Genomic DNA, 23543 nt, shown 5'->3' with positions numbered 1-23543 from the left:
GAGTAGCCTACATACTGTTCTGAGGTGACCTGTCTCACTTTTTGAGCCATGAGAGACTCGATTATATTGATCTTTTGTTTCTTTGCTAAACCAGTGGCTAACCAGCACTAAGAACACAAATCTACATTAACACATAAACAAAACTCACCAGAGAGACATGTTACCGTTACAAGTCAAAGAAATTACTACTTTGACTATTTTTCAGGTGAGTCTTGATGAGCATATGGGTAGACACAGATTTGCACCAGGAGAATCATGCACAGTCCTGCTCAGTTCAGGATATAAGCACTAAGTACTTGAAAAGGGAGACATGAACTTTTAATTTTGTCTGCTTAAGGTTGTATATGGCTAGGCATCTTATGGTCCTCATGACCTCTTGCTTAGTATTGCTTCTATGCTCCTGTCAGAGAGGTACATTACATACTGAATATATTACCTGTGCAATCTTCCATATTTAAAGAACTGTACTGAGTTCATCACAGGCTAAAGCAGACACATAATATCAAATTTCTAAACCATATAAGTGAAAACTTAAAGGTAAAAGAAAAAAAATTCAAGTGGAAATTATTCAAAATGGTTTGTGAAATGCAGGCTTATAAATCAGCTATCCTTCAGTGATAGCCTGCTGTTAGGTGATTGGTGTGTGTGTGTGTGTGTGTGTGTGTGTGTGTGTGTGTGTGTGTGTGTGTGTGTGTGTGTGTGTGTTGGGAAACAGATGCCTGGCAAGGGACTAGTAGAAATTAAGAGGTGGGACAGAGAGCCAGGGAAAGCTGTCATATCTGGCATGGCTGTGCAAATTGTGGGGGCAGATCTGTTGTGTGAGGTGCATCTTGCTGTTTTGCGGCAGTGTTCTAGCAGTCTTTCCTTGTTGGCACAAAAGTAAATAGTTTTGTATACAAAGTTAAACAGTCTGTTACATACATGTTGTACAGGAAATAAGGATAGTCTGTTGGAAGTTCAAGGCTCAGTAATGCAACTCCTAAAACCAGGAAAATTTAAGGGCTATTCAGCACAAGTAACAGCAAACTCTAAAAGCCACTGCCAGTCCTTTAAAGGGGTTTTTCAGGGCACAGTCCCCCCACACCCCAATAATTATCTGAGTATGATATAACTTTAAGAAAATAGAGTTTTCCAAGATACAGCAGTTTTGGGCTTATTTTATTTTCATGTAATTGCACTTAATTAATTTTGTGGTTAGTTTACCTCAGTAAATGTACAACACAGATTGTATAGAGTTATCGTTTCAACTTTAGAAGTTTCTGCTCTGTTTGTGTAATAGTTGAAGACCTTCTGCATTTGTACTCTCAAATAACTACTACATTTTCAGAAACCTGTAGTTACTCTCATACACATCAACATACCTTACCAGTAAATATTACTCATTTAGGTTTTGCATTACATTGTATAATCAACCTAGATAACATGGAGTTATTGTTTCAACTTTGGAGCTTTATAATTTCTTATTTTGCAGCAATTATGTTAAAATTTGCATATCTCTTGTATCTACATTCTCTGCAGAACAGTTATTCCAAATATTTATTTTCAGCATAACTGCAGTATATTATTTTTTTATACACATACGGTCTGTTATATACTGCATATGTTCCATTTTGAACATGACTTTATATCAGAATTCTACAATGGACTTAATTTCTTGATTATCACAATGGCAAGTTATAAATACTTTCAAGTAGGTAGGTAGTTACTAGGCCTGCAGTCCAGCCGACCATTCATGACCCTAACCCAAATTCCCAGCCGTCCTCAAACACTGTCTGGTTAAGTGTCTTGCTCAAGATAACACAGTAAGCTAATGAGGACTAAGGGAATCACACTCTGTGCCAGAGGAACTGCACCTTATAGCCTTAAAACCTCTATGCCAACTGCCAGACAATTTTACATATGTAAAAAATAAAGAGTTAAAAAGTAAAGAAAAAAAAAGAAAGAAAACACTTTTTGCAGTCCTAAGGAGTGCACTTACTGTCGATGAACTTATAATAGGAATCTATTCAAATATGTTGTCTCCTATATTGGTCTTTATTTTAATTATTACTGACGTATGAAAATAATCTTTGTGCCAGGCAAGTCCAGAGATGATGTGAGATGATGTGTTTGCTGATCGTGAAGATATGTATTGTTTTAGATAGTTTTCATAGCAAAAAGAAAGTATGCCTTCTCTGTCTGTCTGTCTGTCTGTCTGATTCTGTATCTTTCTTGTCAGAAGCCATGCAATATTTTACTACAGATCATAATGTCTTTTATTTGGAATTATAAAAATGAAGTATGCCATGCTGCACTGAACTTGCTGAATATTGGCCTGGCTGTGTTGTGTAGAAGGCAGTCCTGGCTGTGACTTAGATGGCCAGAGATTGATAAGCAGATTAGACAGTGGAGGAAGCCAAACTGGGGATGAACATGGTGGCTTCCATCCCTCATTCCAGAGGGGAGGGACTGGGGCTCTGTCTAAGCTGGAGTACACAGCAGTGGGGGCTGCCATATGAATCCTTGACTGAAATCTGGCTACTACTTGATGGTGGGGAAGGGACTTAAGTGGGACATCATCACTAGAGCTGACAGCTATAGGATTATCCATGCTCTTCCCAGTATTTGCATCCTTTACTTATGAAAAAAAAAACTAGCCACATATGTGATGCCTGATCTCCCACTATCTCTCACCTGTCTTAAACGAGAAATGTCTTACAGGAAAAAATGACTACAAGGTTGTTCACCCTCTAGGGGGGGGGGGGCATCTGTGGTTGGGGAGTTCAGCTGTCTTAGGGGCAACAGCCTGTATAGTTGCTGTCTCTCTCTGGAGAGGGAGTTCCTACCTGAAGGATTACTGCTGAAGTTGGTGGAGACCCTCCCCAGAAAGGATTGTGTGACAGTGTGAGAGGAATGAAAAGACTAATAGGGGAACAGATGGATGTAAGAGGCAGAGGAGTAAAGGGATAAAAAAGACATGGTTTAGTGCCACCCAAGTTGTCAATAGAAGAAGATTAAACAGAGATAGTACTCTATTCCAGGTATGTGAGAAGTGCTAAAAACAGCCAGTACCTGCTTGAAAACCAAGTAAATGGAGCCTTTTTACTTAATAAAGACAATTTTTGTTCGCTTTTTGAAGATAGAGATTCCTTTTACTCAATTTTCAAGCTAACCTTGATGATTTTTAGTTCTTAGATTAAGCCTATTGGCTTGAGTTGTGCCTTAGGCAGACTCCTAGTTTCCTGACATGTGAGGCTAATAACATAAGTAGCTTCCTCCCATATCTTTTTTCTGACATCTGCTTTTTCATATAGAAGCATTTGGATTCCATCAAGAGTTCCTAGGCCTTAGTTTACTAGCAAGCTTTTAAAAGTTACTGAGAACCTGATTAATTCTGTCGATGTTAAGAACAAAGTTGAGCATGAGGAATCCTTGCAAATTCTTTCAAGATTTAACTTTTATTTTCTAGTATTGCTTTGCACTCCCAGAAGAATATTATCTGACCAAAGCAAAGCTAGGTTATCTGAACATGGCAAAGCATCAAGAGTCATAGATGTCTCAGGTTCACCCACTTGCTCAGACTCTAATGAGTCACATCTAACTGCTAGAGTGACCACACAGCCACTCCTCGTAGGTTGCCAGTAAACATTGAAAATATGATAAGGTTAAAAAACCTGTAAGGAACATCCAATGTTTCCTTGTATGTGGCCATTCATAGCTATCACTGTAAAAGTAACTGTAGCAGAACATTTTATGTTGATGCTGCCTGAAAAGCTATTGTTACTACACCACTGTAAGTGTTTTTCTTTTCTTTATGTGTTATATCACATCACCAAAGCAGCTACATGGCACTGTGAAGCTGCATTAAAAACATCTTTTGTGTTCTTGCCTCCCCAATTGTTTATATAACAACAGCTTCTTTGTAATACAATTGGCTGGATTATATTTTTTTAGTTTTATTGACCACATGTGATTCTGTTTATGGCAATCTCCCTAAAAGCATTTTGTAGGTACATTTAAATGGAAAAGTGATTTGCTGACACTGGATCAGATGGGGGTGTGACAACCCCCCCACTGGACCAGTAATCAAGGATCCTCAACCTCATCACTGGCAACAGTGGGGGACATACATTGGGAGGATGACAGGTACCGACACAGTATTTACAGATGCAGCTATCCGCATCAAGGGCAGTTTCCCTTAAGAGCACACAGAGACCACAGTAAGTCCGGGGCTGATTTCTCCCGCTTTCTCCAGATCCCCAGTAAGACATCCCACTGGCACAGCTATAGAGTCTGGATTTCAGCTGAGTGGCCAAGCCAAGACCTCCAGTACCTTCTTTGTCCAGCCAGTGCTTCATGTCCTTGCCCAAGTAGCTGACAGACACACTCTTTAAGGTTTGATTTATATACACACACACACACACACACACACACACACACACACACACACCTGGGAAAGGCTGGCACAAGTTTACTAGCTATGCTGCCTTTTGCCCAGACTATAAGGCAGTTATCACTGCCACCAGCCAACTCCTTATCAGCTCCTACTTTAAGGCCCTTAATAATGGTTGTCCAATCTTACTGTGAAATATTAATATTAATACAAATGGTAGTTTGACCAAGAGCAAGGCTGTTAGGAGTGGCCCATATAATGCCATCAAATAAATATGCAGTCACAATGAAAGGTTTAAATATATTTAATAATAAATAAAAGAACAAGAAAATGCTCAGTATATATTTATAATAACTGGAGAAAAGTTAAAAACGATACCAAACTGTAACTATAAACAAAAAAGCAAAAACGGCCACAGCAGAAGAACCAAAGCACGGACTTTAATGTAAGCGCTTTCGGTCGAGGTAATACCTCAACTTCCCCCAGGTTTAAATGAGTATGCATCGATTAAATGCATATTAAAACTAAGGGCATTAAAGAGATAATTTATATTGTTTGACAAATTATACATACAATAGTTCAAACATGGTGTGCTTTATGTTATATGTGTATTCGTAAACTAAAACAGTGTGCAATAGGTACATATGTATATATATAAAAAACACATGTTTTTTAAGATAACCTAGATTTTAAGATATATGGTTATCTTTTACATTTAGTAACATAGTTTTTTTAATTTTCATATATTTAATAGCAATTTTCTTCCATTATGAGTCTGGTTTGTTGGAGAGCTTAGTGTAACAACATTCATCATCTAATATTTAATAAATATTGAAATGTTCACATAAAATAATAATTTTTTTATAATGTAAGAACATTTTTAAAGAAAATGGTGATTTAATGTTTTAATATAGTTTTAATATAATTATAATATTGTATATATACATAAATGTTTTTTTATATAAAATAAGTTATACTAATTAGTTTGGGAGGTATAAATACAATATATATATATATTTTATATGTCTTCGGCTTTAAGAGGTTACAATAATTAATAGGTTAATTGGTGCCTATTTTCTAATTATGCATTGTATATTTAAGGATGTTCTATGGTTGTGTTATTTGTATTTGTCTGATGAAGGTTGAGGTATTACCTCGACCGAAAGCGCTTACATTAAAGTCCGTGCTTTGGTTCTTCTGCTGTGGCCGTTTTTGCTTTTTTGTTTATATTTATAATAACATCAGAGTTCAAGACCACAGGAAATCTTTAAAACAATGTTGCAGGACAGTCTCAAATAAATAAAGAAAAATATCTAAATGAAGCTGTGCTATATTCCTGACTGTATCTAGGAGAGTTGCTATACCGTAGATAACTTACTTAAATAGAGTAAGGCAGATGTTGTGGTGAATGGTTCTTGTCAGGTCCAAGACTGAATACAGAATGCTGTGTCTGTCTAAGAGAATTCTTAAATTAATATCTCAAATATTGCTGCTGGGATAACTTGCAGAATGACATAATTTCTTGTCATCTGACTCTATCCCAGGTGAAACCCCCACTGCTGAAATCTAGCAGTATTTAGCATCTACCTGTGAAAATACATAGACATCAGATCTTTTGGCAGATGCTGGAAGTCATAAAACAATTACATCCCTCTACATTAAAGACTAGTAATTATTTCACCTGAAAGAGAATACAGAAAGCTTCTCAGCACAGATTATGTCTCTCTGGCCTAGCCTATAAAGTAATTTAATTTCAGTTATTTTTTTAAGTTTGCTGTAACCTCCTGTTAAAATATATACATTTAATCAGTTACAGTCGTGCATGTACATTTCTTTCTTTCCAGTAGAGCACACTGTGGATGCATTTCAAACACACTTTATAAAATACCTTTTCAACACACACTTCTGAACCAGCAGTTTGCTATACAAGACATACAGTTGTAATACATTTGTAACACAAACATCTTACATGAATCATGTTGATATTCACAAATGACATATAATTATTTACAAAATTCCAGATAGCTTGGCTGGCAGTATCTCCTTTCATCACAAGGGGCACACTCACTTTTTTTGCAGCTTGCAAGGGTGTCACTGCTGCCAGCTGTCACAGTTGCCCTCCGGCATGTCAAAATACCAAGGCTCAATCAGCAGATGTCTGGCAGTTAGCACAGAGGACTAAGGTGCTGAGCAGTTACTGAACTTCTTCCTGTGCCCAAGATACAGGTTTGATTCATTACACATTCATTTGCTTACTGTGTGACTCTGTACAAGTGACATAGCTAGACAGTGCTTCCCGGTTACCCCTGAAATGGGACAGTTGTGTGCAGTGGAATTACCTGGTCAAATGTACATGAAAGGCATGTTGACATTGTTTGCTGCTACACAGTTCAGCATGGAACTGACTCGGATGCCGCTTGTTATTCAGTATAATGATGACCAGCACTTCCATTGGCTCTATGAGGACATGTAGGAGAAGGACCACATAGTGAGTAGCCTTATGAAGGCTATAGTTACACACACAGCTTCCATTGCAACCTTCATGTGGAGAATTTCAGTTGCCATCAACACTGCCTATAGTGGCAATGATGTCAGTGGCCAGGGTAGGGTATTTAATCAGGAATTCTATGTATGGGGCCACTACAGGGTGCACATTGATCACCAGAATCAGGAAGTGTAAGATGACCTGAGAACCTTTGTCATGGGCAGCAACAACACCCACCCTTTATTGACAAGACCCCAAAACAGCAGATGCCATTACACATCACACACTATTTCTGCCACTGTCAGATATGAGTCCTATCACTCAGAGCTGGCAGTGTTTCACCAGCTCACATTCATTTTGTTGCATCCCCATCCCTGTCACAGGAAGATGAGCTTCCTGACACAGAGCATTTTTCTGTAGCTGGAGCCCCTGTTCACTGTCTCATGTGATACAATCCTCCATCACCCTATATGTGCTGTATGTGCTGACAGCCATGCCTCATTGTATGGTCCTGTACACCCATGCTTATGATGGAGACATTGGCCTACTACACTGTCTATCCTGTATGGTGTATGTGTTGACGGCTGATGCATAATGTGACCTGACTGACCATAAAAATTATTCTGTGTTGTTCAACTCATAAGCAAGGGTATGGCATTCAGGTCCAAGGAAGTTATAGTACCACTCTACTCAGCCCTTATCAGACCCATCGTTGAGTACACTGACCCCTTTGGCATGCATTTGTCCAGGTGCTTGTGACAGTTGGAATGCCCTCAAAGGTTTTGCACCTCGAGAAACCAAAGTATGAATATCCTGACCTGCACAGATTGCCTTAAGGTCCTATCTCTGTACTCAGTGTTCTATAGGTTACTGAGAAGGGATCTGTGCCTAGCTTATAAGGCATCATCAGATCCTGCTGTGTTGGCTCTCTTCCACAGCTGCAAGACAGACAGCATCAGAAGTACTAGACCCAAGGGCTTCCAGCTTCATCTATACCATAAACAGAACCTGCTGGAGGAACCGATATGTGTCTCAATGGATCCTTGCGCTATAAAATAAGCTTCCCATCTACACTAAGCAGAGTTCACCCCTGACCATATTCAAAAGAAACCTTGAACATTGGATGGGAAATCACAAATTCACCCCAGTCTGGCCCCCATGTCTCTGATGGACAGAGATTGACAATAAGTAAATGAATCATTGACTAACCCCTCCAACATAACCCTTAGGTAACTCTTTAATAGCATATCCCCACCATATAGGCATCCAAGAAACTCTGGGTAGAAAATTGGGTTGGGTTGCACAGCTAGACTTGGTCAACATGGGCACCTTGAGGCAGTTTAGCAAATGCCCAATTGCTTCATGTACACAGACAGCCCTCTACTTCTAATCCACATAAACTCAACATGTGATAGATGCAACTATTGCAACAATATTAAAAACCCTGAATCCGTGCTCTCTCACACACGCCATTCAGTAAGTCTGACACTGAGTGGGTTGTCAGCATGCACACCTCACCACATAATCCACCGAAACCCACATCAGACATACCTACATATGGGGAGGTCCTCGCCAAAAACCTACCTAAACACCAGGGACTTGAGACATACCTCTCTGGACTATTTGCTCTTGGACTAGGTATCTCAGGCTGGTATGTCCCTAGTCTTAAGCAACATTTTACCTTCACCTAGAATGATCCCTCCAGACATAAATAGCTTCACTGCACCTCCCCCATCAGACGGAACCAGTAACTGTGCTGAGCTCTACACCGGTGCCCTGTACAAGCACCTGTATAACTGCACTGACTCTGCAGTACCTGTTAGGACCAAAATAAGCTCTTCAAGCTTTACAATAAAAGGAAGAAACTGCTGCGTAAGAGTAAGAAGGAGCGGGCTTTAATCTGGAGACACTCACTCCTCAGCTTAAATAAGCAAATAAGATTTCTTGTGAAGTCCTCCAAGGCAAACTTCGAATCAAAGTTAGCTTCCTCAACAAAGGACAACCATAAGGCCTTCTTTAATTACATTTGTAACCTAAAAGGTAAGGCTGAGATTTGCACTGAACTGGTAGTTAATGGTAACACATATACTGAGCCTGTGGACATAGCTAACCTGTTAGCTGACAGGTTTGGTGAAAACCTCGCTCCTCTGTCCCTGCCACACATACCTCATGACATCCCTACCACCTGTCCCATACCTTGTAACTCTAAAGAGCAGGTCGGAAACACCCTCTCTGAGGCCAAAAATGAGCACAAACAAGAATTAACATTACCATTGGGTACTCTGTTGAACCACAGTCGAAGCACTGGCTTTATCCCAGCTGAATGGAAAACAATTACCATTATCCCCTTGCACAAAGGTGGTGTTTCTACTGACCCAAGGAACTACAGACCTATTAGCCTGACTAGCCTTATCTGTAAGGCCATGGAGAGAATCATCATGGACCTTATCGACAAAGATATAGGTAATCTCCAAACACTAGGTCCTACCCAGTTTGGATTTGTCAGGTGTAGATCATGCCTGTTAAACCTAGTGGACTTCTTTGAGACAGTCACCAGCACCCTGGATGAGGAGAAATTTGTGCATACAGCCTACCTAGACCTAGCCAAGACATTTGACACTATCCCCCACTCAGGCATCATTAACAAACTCTCCCAGCTAGCTATCAACCCTTATATCGTACGTTGGGTTGTGAGCTGGCTCACTGATAGAACCTGTAAAGTTAAAATTGGGGAATCCACCTCCAACAGCAGGCCCATAACCAGTGGCGTTCCACAGAGATCAGCCCTGGGACCTCTACTGTTTGGAATCTATTTCACCAAAATACAAGCTAAAACCAAGGGACTGTGGCTGACAATGTTTTCTGATTACTGCAAACTGGCTAAGGTCATAGAATCTCCAAACAATGTCAGCATACTTCATGAAGGTCTTATGCAAACAAGTGACTGATGCCAAACTCATGGCCTCAAATTCAATGCAAAAAAAATGTATTATTATGTCTTTTGGTAAAAGCGATCTTCCTGCAAATTATCACATCAGTGGCAATATTTTAAGTACACACTTAGTGGTGAAAGATCTGGGCACTCAGACTGACAATAACCTTGCATTTGATCACCATGTTTCCACAGTAGTAAGAAGGGCATTTTGTATAGCTCATCTCACCTCCCTGTACTCTTCACTCATTAGGCCAGTAGTTGAGTACAATGGCCCTTTTGGTATGTACCTTTCAAAGCACCTGCGGCAACTGGAGTGACCACAAAGGTTTCCTCACAAGGAAAATTCAAGGTTTTCAGTGGCTATGCTATGTGGATCAGCTAAAAGCACTGTCACTTTATTCTGTTTCATACTCACTACTCAGAGGCGAGCTCTACCTTGCATATAAGGCGATCTCTGACCCTGCTTTATTGGAAATGCTGCGCATCGCAAGTCAAATGGCACACTGGTTACTCACTCTAGGGACCTGAACCTGGTATGCAACATCGGTGGAACGTGGTGGAGGGACAGATTTGTCTCCCAGAGGTTATGACACCTTTGGAATAGACTCCCACTTCACATCAAACAGAGCACCTCTTTGGCCCTCTTCAGATGCAACCTGGAAGATTGGATGGGTAACCATAAATTCACCCCTTGGGTTCCAACTTTGTCCCTCTTGGACAGGGGCAGTAGGTGCTGATCATGGTAACAAGGATGAAACTGGATAAGCTTGTAAGTGTCCTCAGGCCATTCGCCTAGTAATGTACAGCAATTTGGTGACGTTGCTTGCATCATGTTTGTTCAGTGTAAGACTGCACTGTCAGTGTGTGCTCATCTTAGTCCATAGTTCTGGGTTACAGATCACTTCTTCTCCTATGCTACCATGTATTACCACCATCAACATCGGCATGTGTTTCCTTGTGTTCTACCATGCTGTCCCCTAAAAATACTGTCATTTTGACTTTTTTGGCTGTGCTTTTTGGGCATGGTTTTATCACAGCAGTACCAATGTGGCTGTCTCACTTGTTCTTCACTACATATTTTATATCATGGCACACTCTATGACCAGTGTGCAGGCTGTGCAAGAGAGTAATGAGTACTCCCCAGATGTATTGAAACAGCAAAAGTATGCCTTCAGCAGGCCAGTGCATTCTGAGAAGTTCCAGGTCTATGCATTTGGTATGTTGTATAGGAGATGCTCTTCCTTAATCACCGTTGTAGTATTCCTTACAAGAGGGATATCCTGACTGAGATAGCCATATGTCCAGCCAGCATAGAAAAGTCTTGGGCCCTTTGAAGTGCCATAGTCAGATGTATGTCCTATGTCTGTGGTGTAAAGTACATAAGTGACATGTGAGCACAAATCCTCAGAACTTCTTTTCCATCAGTCCAAAAGCTGTTTTTGGAATTTGGTCTGAAAGTTTTTTGTCTCTAATAACTCCGAGCTTAGGGCATATAAGTACCCCATTGGAAACTCTTTACTTTTGTTTCTCATTGTGGGTTTTGTTAAGGTACATGTCATCCAGAAATGGGAAATGTGAGTATGGGAGGCAGATTCTACATAAGGATAGGCACAAGAGGTGCTTTTTTGTTTGGGTGCAGACCACAACTACAGACAGTGTGATGTTTGCCAGATATTTGTTCCTAAGACCCTGCTCAGCTACCTGTCTTCCTTTTCTATATATCTGGAGAACCAGCGGTTGAAGATACTTGCTCACAGGACCATGTCTTCTTAATCCACCCACCCGGATGTCCATGCCTTTTAACAAGAAGTAAAAAAAAATTATGATTGGAGACTTATGCTGTCCAGCCTTCACCAGACATCTGTCTAGAGTCAGATGAAGAGCCCAAGGACCATCCATTTCCAAATCCTGCTCCCTCTTTTTTCGACCCTGTTGAAGGCTGACACGGAGAATGCCATTTGCACATCCTCTGAGTCTGAGCCAACATCTACTATGGACAAGAAGGGAGAATGATAGCTGGTAATTTCTGATTGGCCAATGGTGATTCCACAAGTATATGTCAAGGTGGAAATACCTGGTTCCTCATAAAGGTAATGGAGTGATCAGAAACACCTAAGTTTGTTAGGGCTGAGGTTCCTGTAAAAAAGAAACAGAAGACAAGACATGCGACTCTAAATATCCCACTAGTCATATGACTCCTGTTGCTAAGAGCCCCCATAAGGAGTGGCAAAACTTAACTTAGGGTCTTTTCAAATCCCTTATGGCTTTAAAACCTGCACAGGGTTCATCAGCTCCTTCTCCTGTTGGTTTCTGTAATTCCACTCCCACTAAAAGACCTTGGGATTCTGATTCATCTGAAGGGCATAAGGATTTGGATCCTGGTGATGAATTTTTGGCTTATTCCTCCCAGATTCACTCTCCTCTGCCTTTGGAGTCTGATGAAGATGATACTGTCTCTTCTGACTCCTCTGTTGAGGAGCTTTCTTTTGAGAACACCATTATTAAAATGATAGAACATTTTCATTGATAAAATTCCCACATGTCTGATGTTCGGAAGAGATATTATTGTCTCTTACACATGGACTCTCCTAGATCCTCTGCACTTCTTCCTGTTTTAAAAGCTTTTCTAGACACTTTTACATCTGCTCTTGAGTCTCAGCCCCTACTATTAAACAAACAGACAGGTTGGTTACCGAGGCTGAGAAGGTTTTGTATAAGAATCCCTCCTCAGTCCCTTCTGTGATTTTCCTCTCAATAAACAAACCTACTAAACTGCTTGCCTCTTCCAAGCTCTTACCTTCAGAAAAGGAACTGTAGAGCTAAGGACAGATACTGTAAGAAGGTGTATGTGTCTGCTACCTTAGTTTTCAGGGCCATCAGTTACCAGACACATATGACTAGACATACCTTTTGCTCTTCATGTCTAACTTTGGAGAAGGGGGTGTTGGCCAACATGCCTCACTCTGATTCTAAGACTTCAGCTCTTTCTTTTCTGGGTTCTACATCCCAAGTAGCTTGCCAATCCATCATATGCAGTTATGATGCTGCTGATGCTTTTTCTAAGGTGGATGCTTCAGGGTCAGTCATTAATTGTTATTCCTGGCTTAGATTGCAGTCTTTCTCTCCCTGAGGATGTGAAAGCAAAATTATTGGTCTCTCCTTTAGATACCCAAAATCTGTTGATGACAATCTTTTTAAATCTCTGCAGCCTAAAAGGAAGGTTATGTCAGCCATTAAACAAACTTTCCTATCACCCATTCCTAAGTATCAGTGGAATTATCCCTATGAGACACCTTTCGTACATAAGCACCATAAAGAGCCTTTAAAGGGCAAAAAGACTCTCTAAGAGATTCCTTAAGAAACCTGGTCAAGACACCTGGAGACAGAAGTCTTTCTTCACAGACAAGTCAGCTTCTACTTGACAGTCATTTTCCTCTTCCCCTCAGCCAGATTCCTCTCTCCTAAAGGTTAACTGTGTCTGGTAACAGATCACAGACTCTTGGGTTTTGTCATCCACAATGAATATTTCATGGCATGGACATCTCTTCTTGTCTTTTCAGAGATTCCTCAGCCCCCTTCTTGTCTCAAGGCACTATTCAACTGGTGGCTCCTTGTCAGAGGAGTACAAGTTTCTAGTCAAGGATGTTTTTGGTTTCCAGGAAGGAGGGTTCTTGGAGGCCCATTCTAGACCTCTCCTTTCTCAATGCCTTTCTGAAAGTTCCTACTTTCAAAATGTTGGCTGTCCAGTCTTTGTTCCCTCTGCTTCTTCCTCAGGCCTTTCTAGTGTCTCTCGACCTGAAGGATGCATATCTACATATTCCTCTACACACCCTCTTCATGAAGTATTTACGACTTTCTGTTTTCTCCTTACATTATCATTTCTCTGCTTTGCTTTTCGGTCTTTCTACAGCACCGATGGTTTTTACCAAATGTCTATTCCCGGTCATAGCCTTTTGCAAGCTCCATGGTGTTCAGATTTATGCCTAACTTGACAAACTTCTCATTCAAGCTTTTCTTTTCCTGCAGGCCCTAGAATTCACTATGCTTCATCTTTACAGAGTGGGCTCTACTCTGATCTAAAAAGTCAATTCTGACTCTGTATCAGGACCAGATTTTCTTGGGGTGTAAGATTCACAGTCTTAGCATTGGCTTTTCTTCTTTCTCCTCCTAAAGCCCTATGCTTGACAATTTTCTTTCAGTCCCTTTCTTCTTTGCAAGATATCTCAGTAAGAGAGTTTCTGAGAATCCTGTGGTTCATAGCTTCAGCTATTCAAATTGCTCCTTTTGCCAGACTTCACATGAGGAAGTTGCAGTGATATCTGATGAAAATTTGGCTCAACACTGTCAACCTCTGGACTTTCCCATTACTTTCTTGTCTTGTCTAAGGAAAGAATTTCTGTGGTAGATCTATAAGATATCTTAGATTCAGCCCTTTTCAGATATCTCTCCCTCTCAGGACCAGTTTGCAAATGCTTCAGACCTGACCTGGAGGGCTTGTTCCAGCAACATAAGGGTTCAGAAGGTCTGGTCTCCACAGATCGTGAAGGAGCATATCAACGTCTCAGAAATGAAAGTTCCTATCCTGGCTCTTTGGGCTCTGCATTACTTTTGGACTGCAGGTCCGCTCAGAGTTTCAGACACCACCACTTCTCATGTAGTATATAAACAGACAAGGGGGAATAAAGTCTTACCATCTTTGCAAACTAGCCCTCTTAGTGTGGGATTTTGCCTTCCACCATCAATTGATTCTTTGGGCAGTGTATATCCCTTCAGAACACAATGTTGTAACAGACAATCTGAGCATATCTGGGGCATATCTTCATAAGTGGATGCTTCACAGAGAGGTTTTCCTGCATATTATCCATTGGTGGAGTACTCCTCAGATAGATCCTTTTGCCTCCCCCAGAACAGACAATTTCCCCAGTTCTGTTCTAGAGTACCAAGTCCTCTGGATGGGAAAGTGGATGCCATGTCTTTTTTCTTGGAGAGGGATGTTCCTTTATGTATTTCTCCTGCATCCTCTGTTGCCGAAAGGTCCTACACAAGATCATGTGAGATTGGCTCAAAATCTTGTTGGTGACTCCCTTTTGTATTAGACAGGATTGTTTTCCCCTTCATTTTCATCTGGCCAGGAGTAATCAACACAAGCTAACCCACAGGATAGCTCTACTGACATTAGATAAGGGCTTTTTTATTCACTCGTCTTCACACCCTACAGCTGACTGGGTGATAGGGTTAGGGTTTTGTTTCCTTTTTGACACCAGTTTTCTGAGGACATGCTTTGAGATTTGCAGGAGGCCAGAAAGCCAGCTACTAGAAAATCTTATGTTGGTGAGTGGAAAAAATTATTGGTGTCACAAAAATAAACAGGACCCTCTTTTAGTGGGTATTCTTACTGTTCTATCATATTTATATGAGTTGGTCAATTCTGTTCTGACATACTCTTCAGTCAAAGTTAATTTGTCAGCCATTTCTGCCTGTCTGCCTCTGGATCCACATCTTTCTTCTAGGTTTGTGATTAAAAGGTTCTTAAAACTTGCCATTCATATTAGGCCTCCAAGAAAACCAGTTCCTCATTCTTGGGACCTTAACATTTTTGAAAAATATCTCAGTCACCATTTCACACAGTAGCCTTTTCCTCTTTAAAAGTCCTTACCTGGAAATTCCCTTGTTAGTGGCTTTGACTTCTGACAAGAGAGTTGATGAACTTCAGGCTATTGTAGCAGTTCCTATTTTCTGTTTTTCTTCACAGAGACAGGGAGTCTGTTAGAAACAATTCTTTTTTTATGACTAACTTAGTTAATGATCTGTCTTTGATTCAGACCATCCGTTTTCCTTCATTCTTTCTTTCCCCCCAAAATAGTAGTGAGAAGGTTCTCCATTCTTTGGATTTGCATAGACAGCACAGATACTATTTAGACAAGACTAAAGATATTAGGAAATCTGGGCATCTTTTTGTTTCTTTTCAGGACATGACATTGGATTTAGCTGTTTTTAAGAAAACCATCTCTTCTTGGAATTCTAAAGCCATTTCTTTCTGTCATTCTTTTCACAGTAAACAACTTCCTGCTTCTGTTTGTGCTTATTCTATTAGGGCAGTTGCCTCTTCTGATACCTTTTTCAAGGGACTTGATGCTGTGCATACTGTTACAAAGCACTATAAGGTGGATGTGATTTCATGGACCAGGACAGGTTTTGCCAGGTCCATCCTTCACGGTTTTCTGGAGGGTTCCTTGGTTCCTTCTTCTGCCTCCCTTCCCTTACAGAAGCTCTAGTACTCTCCCTAATGCAAGGAATACTGCAACATTGATTAAGGAAGGACATACTGCAGATCTGTAAGAACTTAACGTAACAGTAGATGTTGCAGTATTCCATCCCTCCCTCATTTCACTTGTAGGGTCTTTTCTTTTCCCTCTGGCCAAGGGGTCTTCTTTTTCTTCCTAGCCTTCTTCCTGGATGTATAAGTACAAGCTTTCTTTTCTTCCTCTTTTGCTGCTCCTGTTCTTCTGATATAATTCAGTTCTGATGCTTTCGTGCTCATATGCCACTTATGCACCTTACATCTCAGAAGTAGGACATACATTTGATGTATGACACTTGCAAAGACACAAGGCTTTGGTATGCTGGCTTGGACATATGCTATCCTCAACAGGATATCTCTGTTGTAACAAATACTGCAACAGTGATAAGTAGGACAGTTACTGTTGTGTTAGAATCTGTTAGATTTACTGTTAGTAGATGTTACTTTATTTTCTTTCCTCATTCCTACATTGAAATACAGCAAATTAAATAAAAATAAGCAAATTATAATGGTTAAAGTATTTACCTCACAGACACAAAATTCAAGGTTTTATTCTCACCTTTGAAAGGGAAATTGTCTAGGTTTAAAAAGACCTACAAGGGGAGCTAGCCTAGTGCTTACCTGTGAAACTACAGTAAACTCTCAGTTAACAGGCACCCATTGGGATTGGTAGATGCCGGATAACTGTAGTTTCTAGTTGCTTGAGAGCTAGTATTAAAAATAGGCTTGACTAATACGGTACCCTATACTCTTTGTTTGGTTTGACTTGTTCTCAGGTTGGGGAGAGAGGGAATTTATTCCTATGTTCCTTTTTACAAATCTAAAACTCTAAAAACATAAGGTATGTTTCTGTGGGGGGAAAACAGAAAGTGCAACACATGAAGATTGTGCTGTATTTCTTTGATATTTTTTTGCTGGTTGCGTGAGAGTGCTGGTTGCTTGAATTCCTGTTAACTGAGAGTTTACTGTAATCTGTTTTGCAGGAAAGAAAGTGAAAGTGAAACATTGATGACATTTTCAGTATAAAGTAAATTAAATTGAATTTAGAGGCTCTCTTTGAACTACTGGACCTAGGAAGATGAGATGATGATGCCACTGGCAATATTATTCTGGCTGCTTTCACCACATATATTTAACTTTTCTAACAGAAGTGAAACAAGATTCGAATTTTGCATGAGTGCTCATTGCTTACATGTTCTGAAAAGTTAGTATACAACGGGATACTTTAGTTGGATCCAGTTCAGCCATTACAGTGGCTTGATTATTATAACCATAACTTGAATGTTAATGTTTGCCTACTTCTTCACTTTTAATGCTCTGTATGTTAAAGTTATATCTTCAGTATATTTTTTATGTCTAATAACTATAAAATGTAACTTGTTAGCTTTCTGTTTAATTCTGTTACTGGTTTTATTTTTCTTTACCTTTGGTAGTTTACTTGCGTTTTAACTACTCAAACTATACAGCACAGAAATTGAAGTAAACTATGAATTGATATATCTTACCTGGGAATTTCTGTGTTTTTGGTTCATATATCTTTACTAATCACTATCTTTTTTACCCATAGGGGTATTTGGGGAGGACCAGCTCCAATACGGAAGTTGCTGCACCTTGGTTTCAAATAATTTTTGGTTTCCTTTCAAATTTTGGACAATTTTGTCACATTAATACATTGTTGTTTAAATCACAGATGCCCTGATAACAAGAATTACACTTTCAAGCATGATGAAAAACATGATGAATATTGCAACTTTGATATAACTAAATTAATATTTTGTAATAGAAATAGAACAACTTACATGAATTTTGTCTGGGAAATCAAATTATAAGTTTCAAATGTTCAAGAGCATCAAAAGGAAAACTCTTCTTTGTACGTATTTACTTCAATCATGAATACGTTAAAAAACACATTATGTAATGTAAATTGTATATTTTATAGGAGGAAGTACTTTTTCATAAAAAATAAAATAAGTAAAAAAGATATGTATGTGCATGTGTTGATTCTTATAACTGTTTTCTTCTGTCCTACTTAAGGCTTTGGTTGTGATTTTCCAAGCATCTGTCAGTTTCTATGTCATCTGTGAGTTACTATGTCATTGATATGTGTGTCTAATGAGTGTAGAGCACTTGATATGTTTAGTGAGATACATCCCAAAAGTTGTCATTGTACTTGATAACTGTTCTAATCTATGACGAATATAAGGAAGTGGATTTCTAGACAACTGCTGTCACATGGTCAGAAGAGGAATCGTCAACCCAAGTTCCTAGGTCCATGACTACATTTTCATTCTGTATAGTATATTGTCTATGCATTATGATGAGGGGCAGGGTTATCTACCAAAAGTTATGATACTACACTCTTTAACATTTAGTTTGAGTCCATTTTTTGTATACCAAGTGTTTATTAGGGGGGTTATTTAGGGGAATTTGCTTGTTAAAATGTGACTTAATCACCAGTTTTAACTTTTCTCCAGACTTTGCTAGCTAGAAGTCTTGTCTGTCTGCTTAGAGATCTGAAAAGTAAAGACCAAAAATGAATGGTCCCATGACAGCGCCCTGATGGACACCACTGGTCACTTTCATAATTTTTGATGGGGTGGCTGCAACTCGCTCTGCATGAGTTGTCTCTTTCACCCAGTTTGCTATCCATCTTACCACACATGGGCCTATTTTTAAATCATTTCGCTTCTGTGTGATGTTAGCATGAGGAATGGTTTTGAAGTTCTTGGCTAGGTCAAGATACACTGTGTGTAGTGCATGGTCATTGTCTACTACCTCAGTAACCCTTTCAAAGAAGTTTACCAGATGCAATAGATGGGCTATACTCTTCACAAAGCTGAACTGCTAGGTGTCAAGTTGAATAAGATTCTCAATGTTGTAGTTTATGAGGTCAGTTATAATGTGATCCATGGCTTTCCAGATGAGACTTGTAAGACTGATAGGTCTGTAGTTACGTGTATTGGTTGTAATGCCACCTTTATGGATGGGCATCGTGACTGCAGTGAACAACTCAATAGGGATGAAAATAGTAGCTTAACTTAGATTAAAAGTTTAAGAAAGTCAGAATCAAACCTTCTAAGAGGTTAACACCCTAACCATTGTGCCAAACACACGTTTTTGTAGACCCAGCTTGAAGTAAACAATATAAGGAGTAGGTCTGCAAAATCATGTGTGTCAGCAAAATAGATAAGCCCCAGGATTCACTAATCTTCTGTGTAAGACTAGATTAGTCTTACACGGAAGCGCCAGTCTAAGAGTATGACGGCAGCGTGCCATGCATATTAATGAGGGTGTGCTGCCTCAACTCTAAAGCTTACATGAAGCGTGGACGAGTGTAGGGGGCGTGTCGGACTGCCGAGAAGTTCAAACATCCACGCCCCGGCAATAAAGAATCTTGAGAAATGTCGACTTACATGAGCAAGTCCGCTCACATGTGTACATTGTAACACTACACTCCCCCATATGTTAAACCACATACAAATGTAAAAATTAAAAGAAATTTTTTTTTTGTTTTATTTCCGATATAGCTGCTCGTATTTGCACGTGTTTGCGCGGGTTTGCCCATTGTTTAGCTACAGTTAGCAGCTTAGACACCGAAGAGGATAATAAGAAAAATATATGCAAATTAAACAAAATAGCGATAGCATAGTGGTTAGAGCCTTCGCACAAAGAGGAGTCATTCCCGGTTTGAGTCCCACTGCTGCACATTCCATTTTCTGTTGGAAATCTGTATACAAAAATATTTCCTGACATTTGTTATGTATAAGTTTTGTAAAAAGCATTGAAATGATAAATGTAGTAGTGAACGAATTATATACATATGAAGGTGAAATGGTTATGCATTCTGAGGCATGAGTACCTTATTTTAAGCAATATATACCTTATTTAAGCAATATAAAGTACTGCTAAGCACATTTTTCCAGTATTGAGCATATTTAAATTAAATTGGTCGTAGCTGCGCACCGCGTTAACTAGCGCAATGTATTTGCACGTAGCTGCGCACAGCGCCAACCAGCGCAAACACAACTTATTTGCACATAGCTGCGCACTGCGCTAACCAGTGCAACGTCGAGCAACAATGAACAACATCGGGCAATGTCGAGCAACATTGGGCACAAAGTCAGGCAAAGTTGAGCAAAGTCGGCTAAACACGGCCACAACTCCTTTACTGTACCTTAACCAGTCAGGTCTGCCCAGTAGGAAAATAAAAAGCAGTGACAGGGCTCGAACTCAGGATACTGTGCATTATAGTCACATTACTGAACCACTAAGCCATGACAGCATTTCATAACCATGCACTTTCAACAGACACATATCTATCAAAGGAATTTTAAACATTGCCAACATCAGCTAAGCAGGTGTGCCTACAGCTGAGTTTTTTCAAAACTGGCCAATCACAAATAAGTGCGGTAAATGAGGCATATTTAAGTCCACATGTGGGAATACTTGCTATAACTGGTTGAAGCTCCCTTCTGCAGTCAGCATGGCCGGTGTTGGAGAAGGCACTCAATTTAGAGCGCAATGCTGGGGCATTGAGGAGTCCAAAATAATGGTTTGGCTCCTTGTCCACAATCATGAGGAAAGACTCCTGTGGGGCCAGTACCAGGGTACCCAATATAAAATGGAGGCCTATAACAGTCTTGCGCGTGATCTCACCAGTGCCACTGGTGTTCCTCGGACTGGTGAGCAGGTCAGGCATCATTATTCTGACCTGAAGCAACGTAAGGAAGATCAACTGGACCAGTGGATCCAGGAATCCCATGCGATGCCTAATGCCCCAGTACTGAGTAAGTAGCCATTGTATTAAGTAGTTAAGAATTGCTATGCTTGCCTATACTATGGATAGGTATGTCTCAATATCACTGCATTTACTTCACAGCTGTAGGTGTCTGGGCTATGAATCAGCAAGACCATGAAGATAGGCAGCAAAAGGCTGCGTCATCAGGCAGGTTAGTAATTATTCTGCATGTACTGTTGTATAAAATAAATGAGAGAGCCTTCAAAAAGTGTTTTAACCCAACAAATAAAGGTGTAGTAATCCATTAATAAATATATCATTCCTGGAGTGCGTCTGTGTCATTTTCTTTTATATGTTGTACTGCTGCATTCTACAAATAGTAGTGTTGTATTAAGCAGTGTTAACCCACACTTGGGTAGGCCTGTATAACGTGGATGAAGGGAGTGCCAGTAGCTTTTATGCATATTTACAGCCCTCAACTGTTGGTTCATGCCCAGCATGTACAGGTTAATCTGGCACATGAGTAGCTTGGTATTGTGTTCCCCAGAAATGTCAATGTGCTGCCAGAAATGTAGGGAGCTGTTAACATATAACTGATACTTTCACCTGAACATATCTAGATAATTATATAAAAGTAGAGCTGTCAGTGTACCATCTTAGCAGTAGTGTGTGTGAGCAACTCTCAGAATATGTAGCAGTAACATCTGCATCTTGGACAGTTTGTAAGATACAGCTCATGTATATAATGATCTAGCAAAATCCAATTGCACAATATAAGGACATTGGGTAGTGTAATAATACATGTAAGGGACATATAACTGCAGTTAATAGGAATGTAGTGAAAATTAGAAGGATATATAAGTTGTTAATTGAGCTATCTTTTTCCACCCTACTGTATGTGCATAAAAAATTCAGTTCCACACCTCAATCGGTATGTCTAATCTCAAAACATTTGTTGGGACATATGTCCTATTGCTTTATAAATATTTGCATTTATTTCTATGCATGTGCCCTGTTAAAATACCACAATATTGGTGGCCTGTTGCCATCAATTCAACCTGCATGCTGTTGTAATGTCCACTATTGTTCTATATATGCATGTGTTATGCTTGCTTTTCAACTGTTGAAAATCTGGTGTGTTGGGTTAATGGGAATACTTCTACATGCTATTATAACTAATTGGGAATGCTGTTGACTGTTACTAACCCATATCTTTATTAAACTCTCAAAAACATAGTTCGTATGGGAAGGCCAGTCCCAGCGGACCCACCTGTCCCACCTCAGCTGGCCATGGCACCTGGCACCAGCAGGTCCGGTGCCCAGCCTGGGACCTCCTCCTCCATTGGCCCTGTGCCACCTTTGGGTGGAAGCACTGCAGGGGATGGGGCTCGGCCCCCGTGCAAGCGTGGGCAGAGATGGGCCACCTATCACCCTTCGAATGGTCCGGGCTATGGTGCGTAGAGAGATTGAACCAGCTTGAGGCACGAGTGGCGCAACACCCAGGTCAGCCTGCCCCTCCTACACAGCCCCAGCACAGCCACCCTCTGGGCTGTGAAGGTGCAGTGGTGACTGCTCATAGGTGGGGACCTCAATCCCACTGTTTCCATCTGGGGGCTCATGGGCTTGCGATTTCTGAACATCCCTCCCCATCAAAGGTGTTCACCCACCACATGTCATATACCGCCCCTGTATGCAGCTTGTTTGTCTTGTCTGTTTACTTCCCCAACCTACCTCCCCAAATATACCTACTTCCCCTACCCCACATTCCACTCTCACCTGAAAAAAAAGGGGGAATCTGCTCCCAAAAAAAATTACGCCCCATATATAGCTGCCCATTTTGCATCCATGTCCACTGAACACATAAAATGTTATTTAATTGGCATTACAACATACGTTGTTGTCCTCACCCCTCTGTCAGGGGTTGAAGGTTTCATATCTTCCTTCAAATTTATTCCGTTTGCACAGCTGTTGCTGTTAAAGAAATGGGCAGCTGTGGACCTTCCCTACATCCGTCCTGCACATCCTGAGCTATTTTCCATACTTCATTCCCCCTTTGTTCCCCTTTTTCACCACTTTCCTATTTCCCCATTTTTCTTTTCTTTCAAAGAAATGAGCACGGGGGTTAGCGGGAGTAAGCACTATTAAGCAGTAGTTAGCGGGTTTGCTCGAGTTTGCGCTTGTTTGCACTTAGCTAAGCATTGCTAAGCATTGCGCAAACCCGCTTACAACTGCTTAAAAGTGCCTTAGTCACTCAGTATGTGAGGGCCCTTGTTCTGCTCAGGAGCAAAATAAAACACCTCTGTCAGTCTCGAACCCCGGACCTTGTACACACTACACAACATGAAGTACCACTAAGCCATGGTAGATATACATCAAGTTGGTGCTTAAATAAATATATCATGCATCAGAATGAGTGAATGTAAAGGAAAAATAGGAATACCATACCACACAACTTGTTCTATGGATGTTTACCAACAGTTGTTGTGGGATTACATTACATGACTGTGATAAGAGTAGCAGCCATTCGAGCAGGTAATAATGTTACATCATCACTTTATAACCCCACACAGTATCACAGCAGGACAAACACTGGCATATCTGTTTAGGGCAGATGCCATACCTCCCAACTGTCCCTAATTTTCAGGGATGTCCCTGGTTTTGAAACAAATCTTAGATCTGTCCCTCTGAATCCCTCCGAAAACTACTGACTTT

General features: G+C 40.3%; 1 protein-coding gene across 4 annotated transcripts in view; it reads left to right on the top strand.

Annotated features, from left to right (window-relative positions):
* The window catches only part of SQOR (sulfide quinone oxidoreductase), an 802763-nt gene extending 784689 nt beyond the window's left edge, over positions 1 to 18074 (top strand). For all 4 annotated transcript variants that reach the window (XM_044073360.1, XM_044073363.1, XM_044073361.1 and 1 more), the window contains one exon: positions 17661 to 18074. In XM_044073360.1, the coding sequence (XP_043929295.1) occupies positions 17661 to 17718 (58 nt within the window). In that variant the 3' untranslated portion in view covers positions 17719 to 18074. The remainder of the gene's footprint in view (positions 1 to 17660) is intronic.
* Positions 18075 to 23543: the final 5469 nt, after the last annotated feature.

This window comes from Protopterus annectens, chromosome 5.part1 (genome assembly GCF_019279795.1).
Source record: "Protopterus annectens isolate FY-2018-M chromosome 5.part1, PAN1.0, whole genome shotgun sequence".
Lineage (NCBI taxonomy): Eukaryota > Metazoa > Chordata > Ceratodontiformes > Protopteridae > Protopterus > Protopterus annectens.
This window is presented reverse-complemented; position numbering and strand designations above follow the sequence as displayed.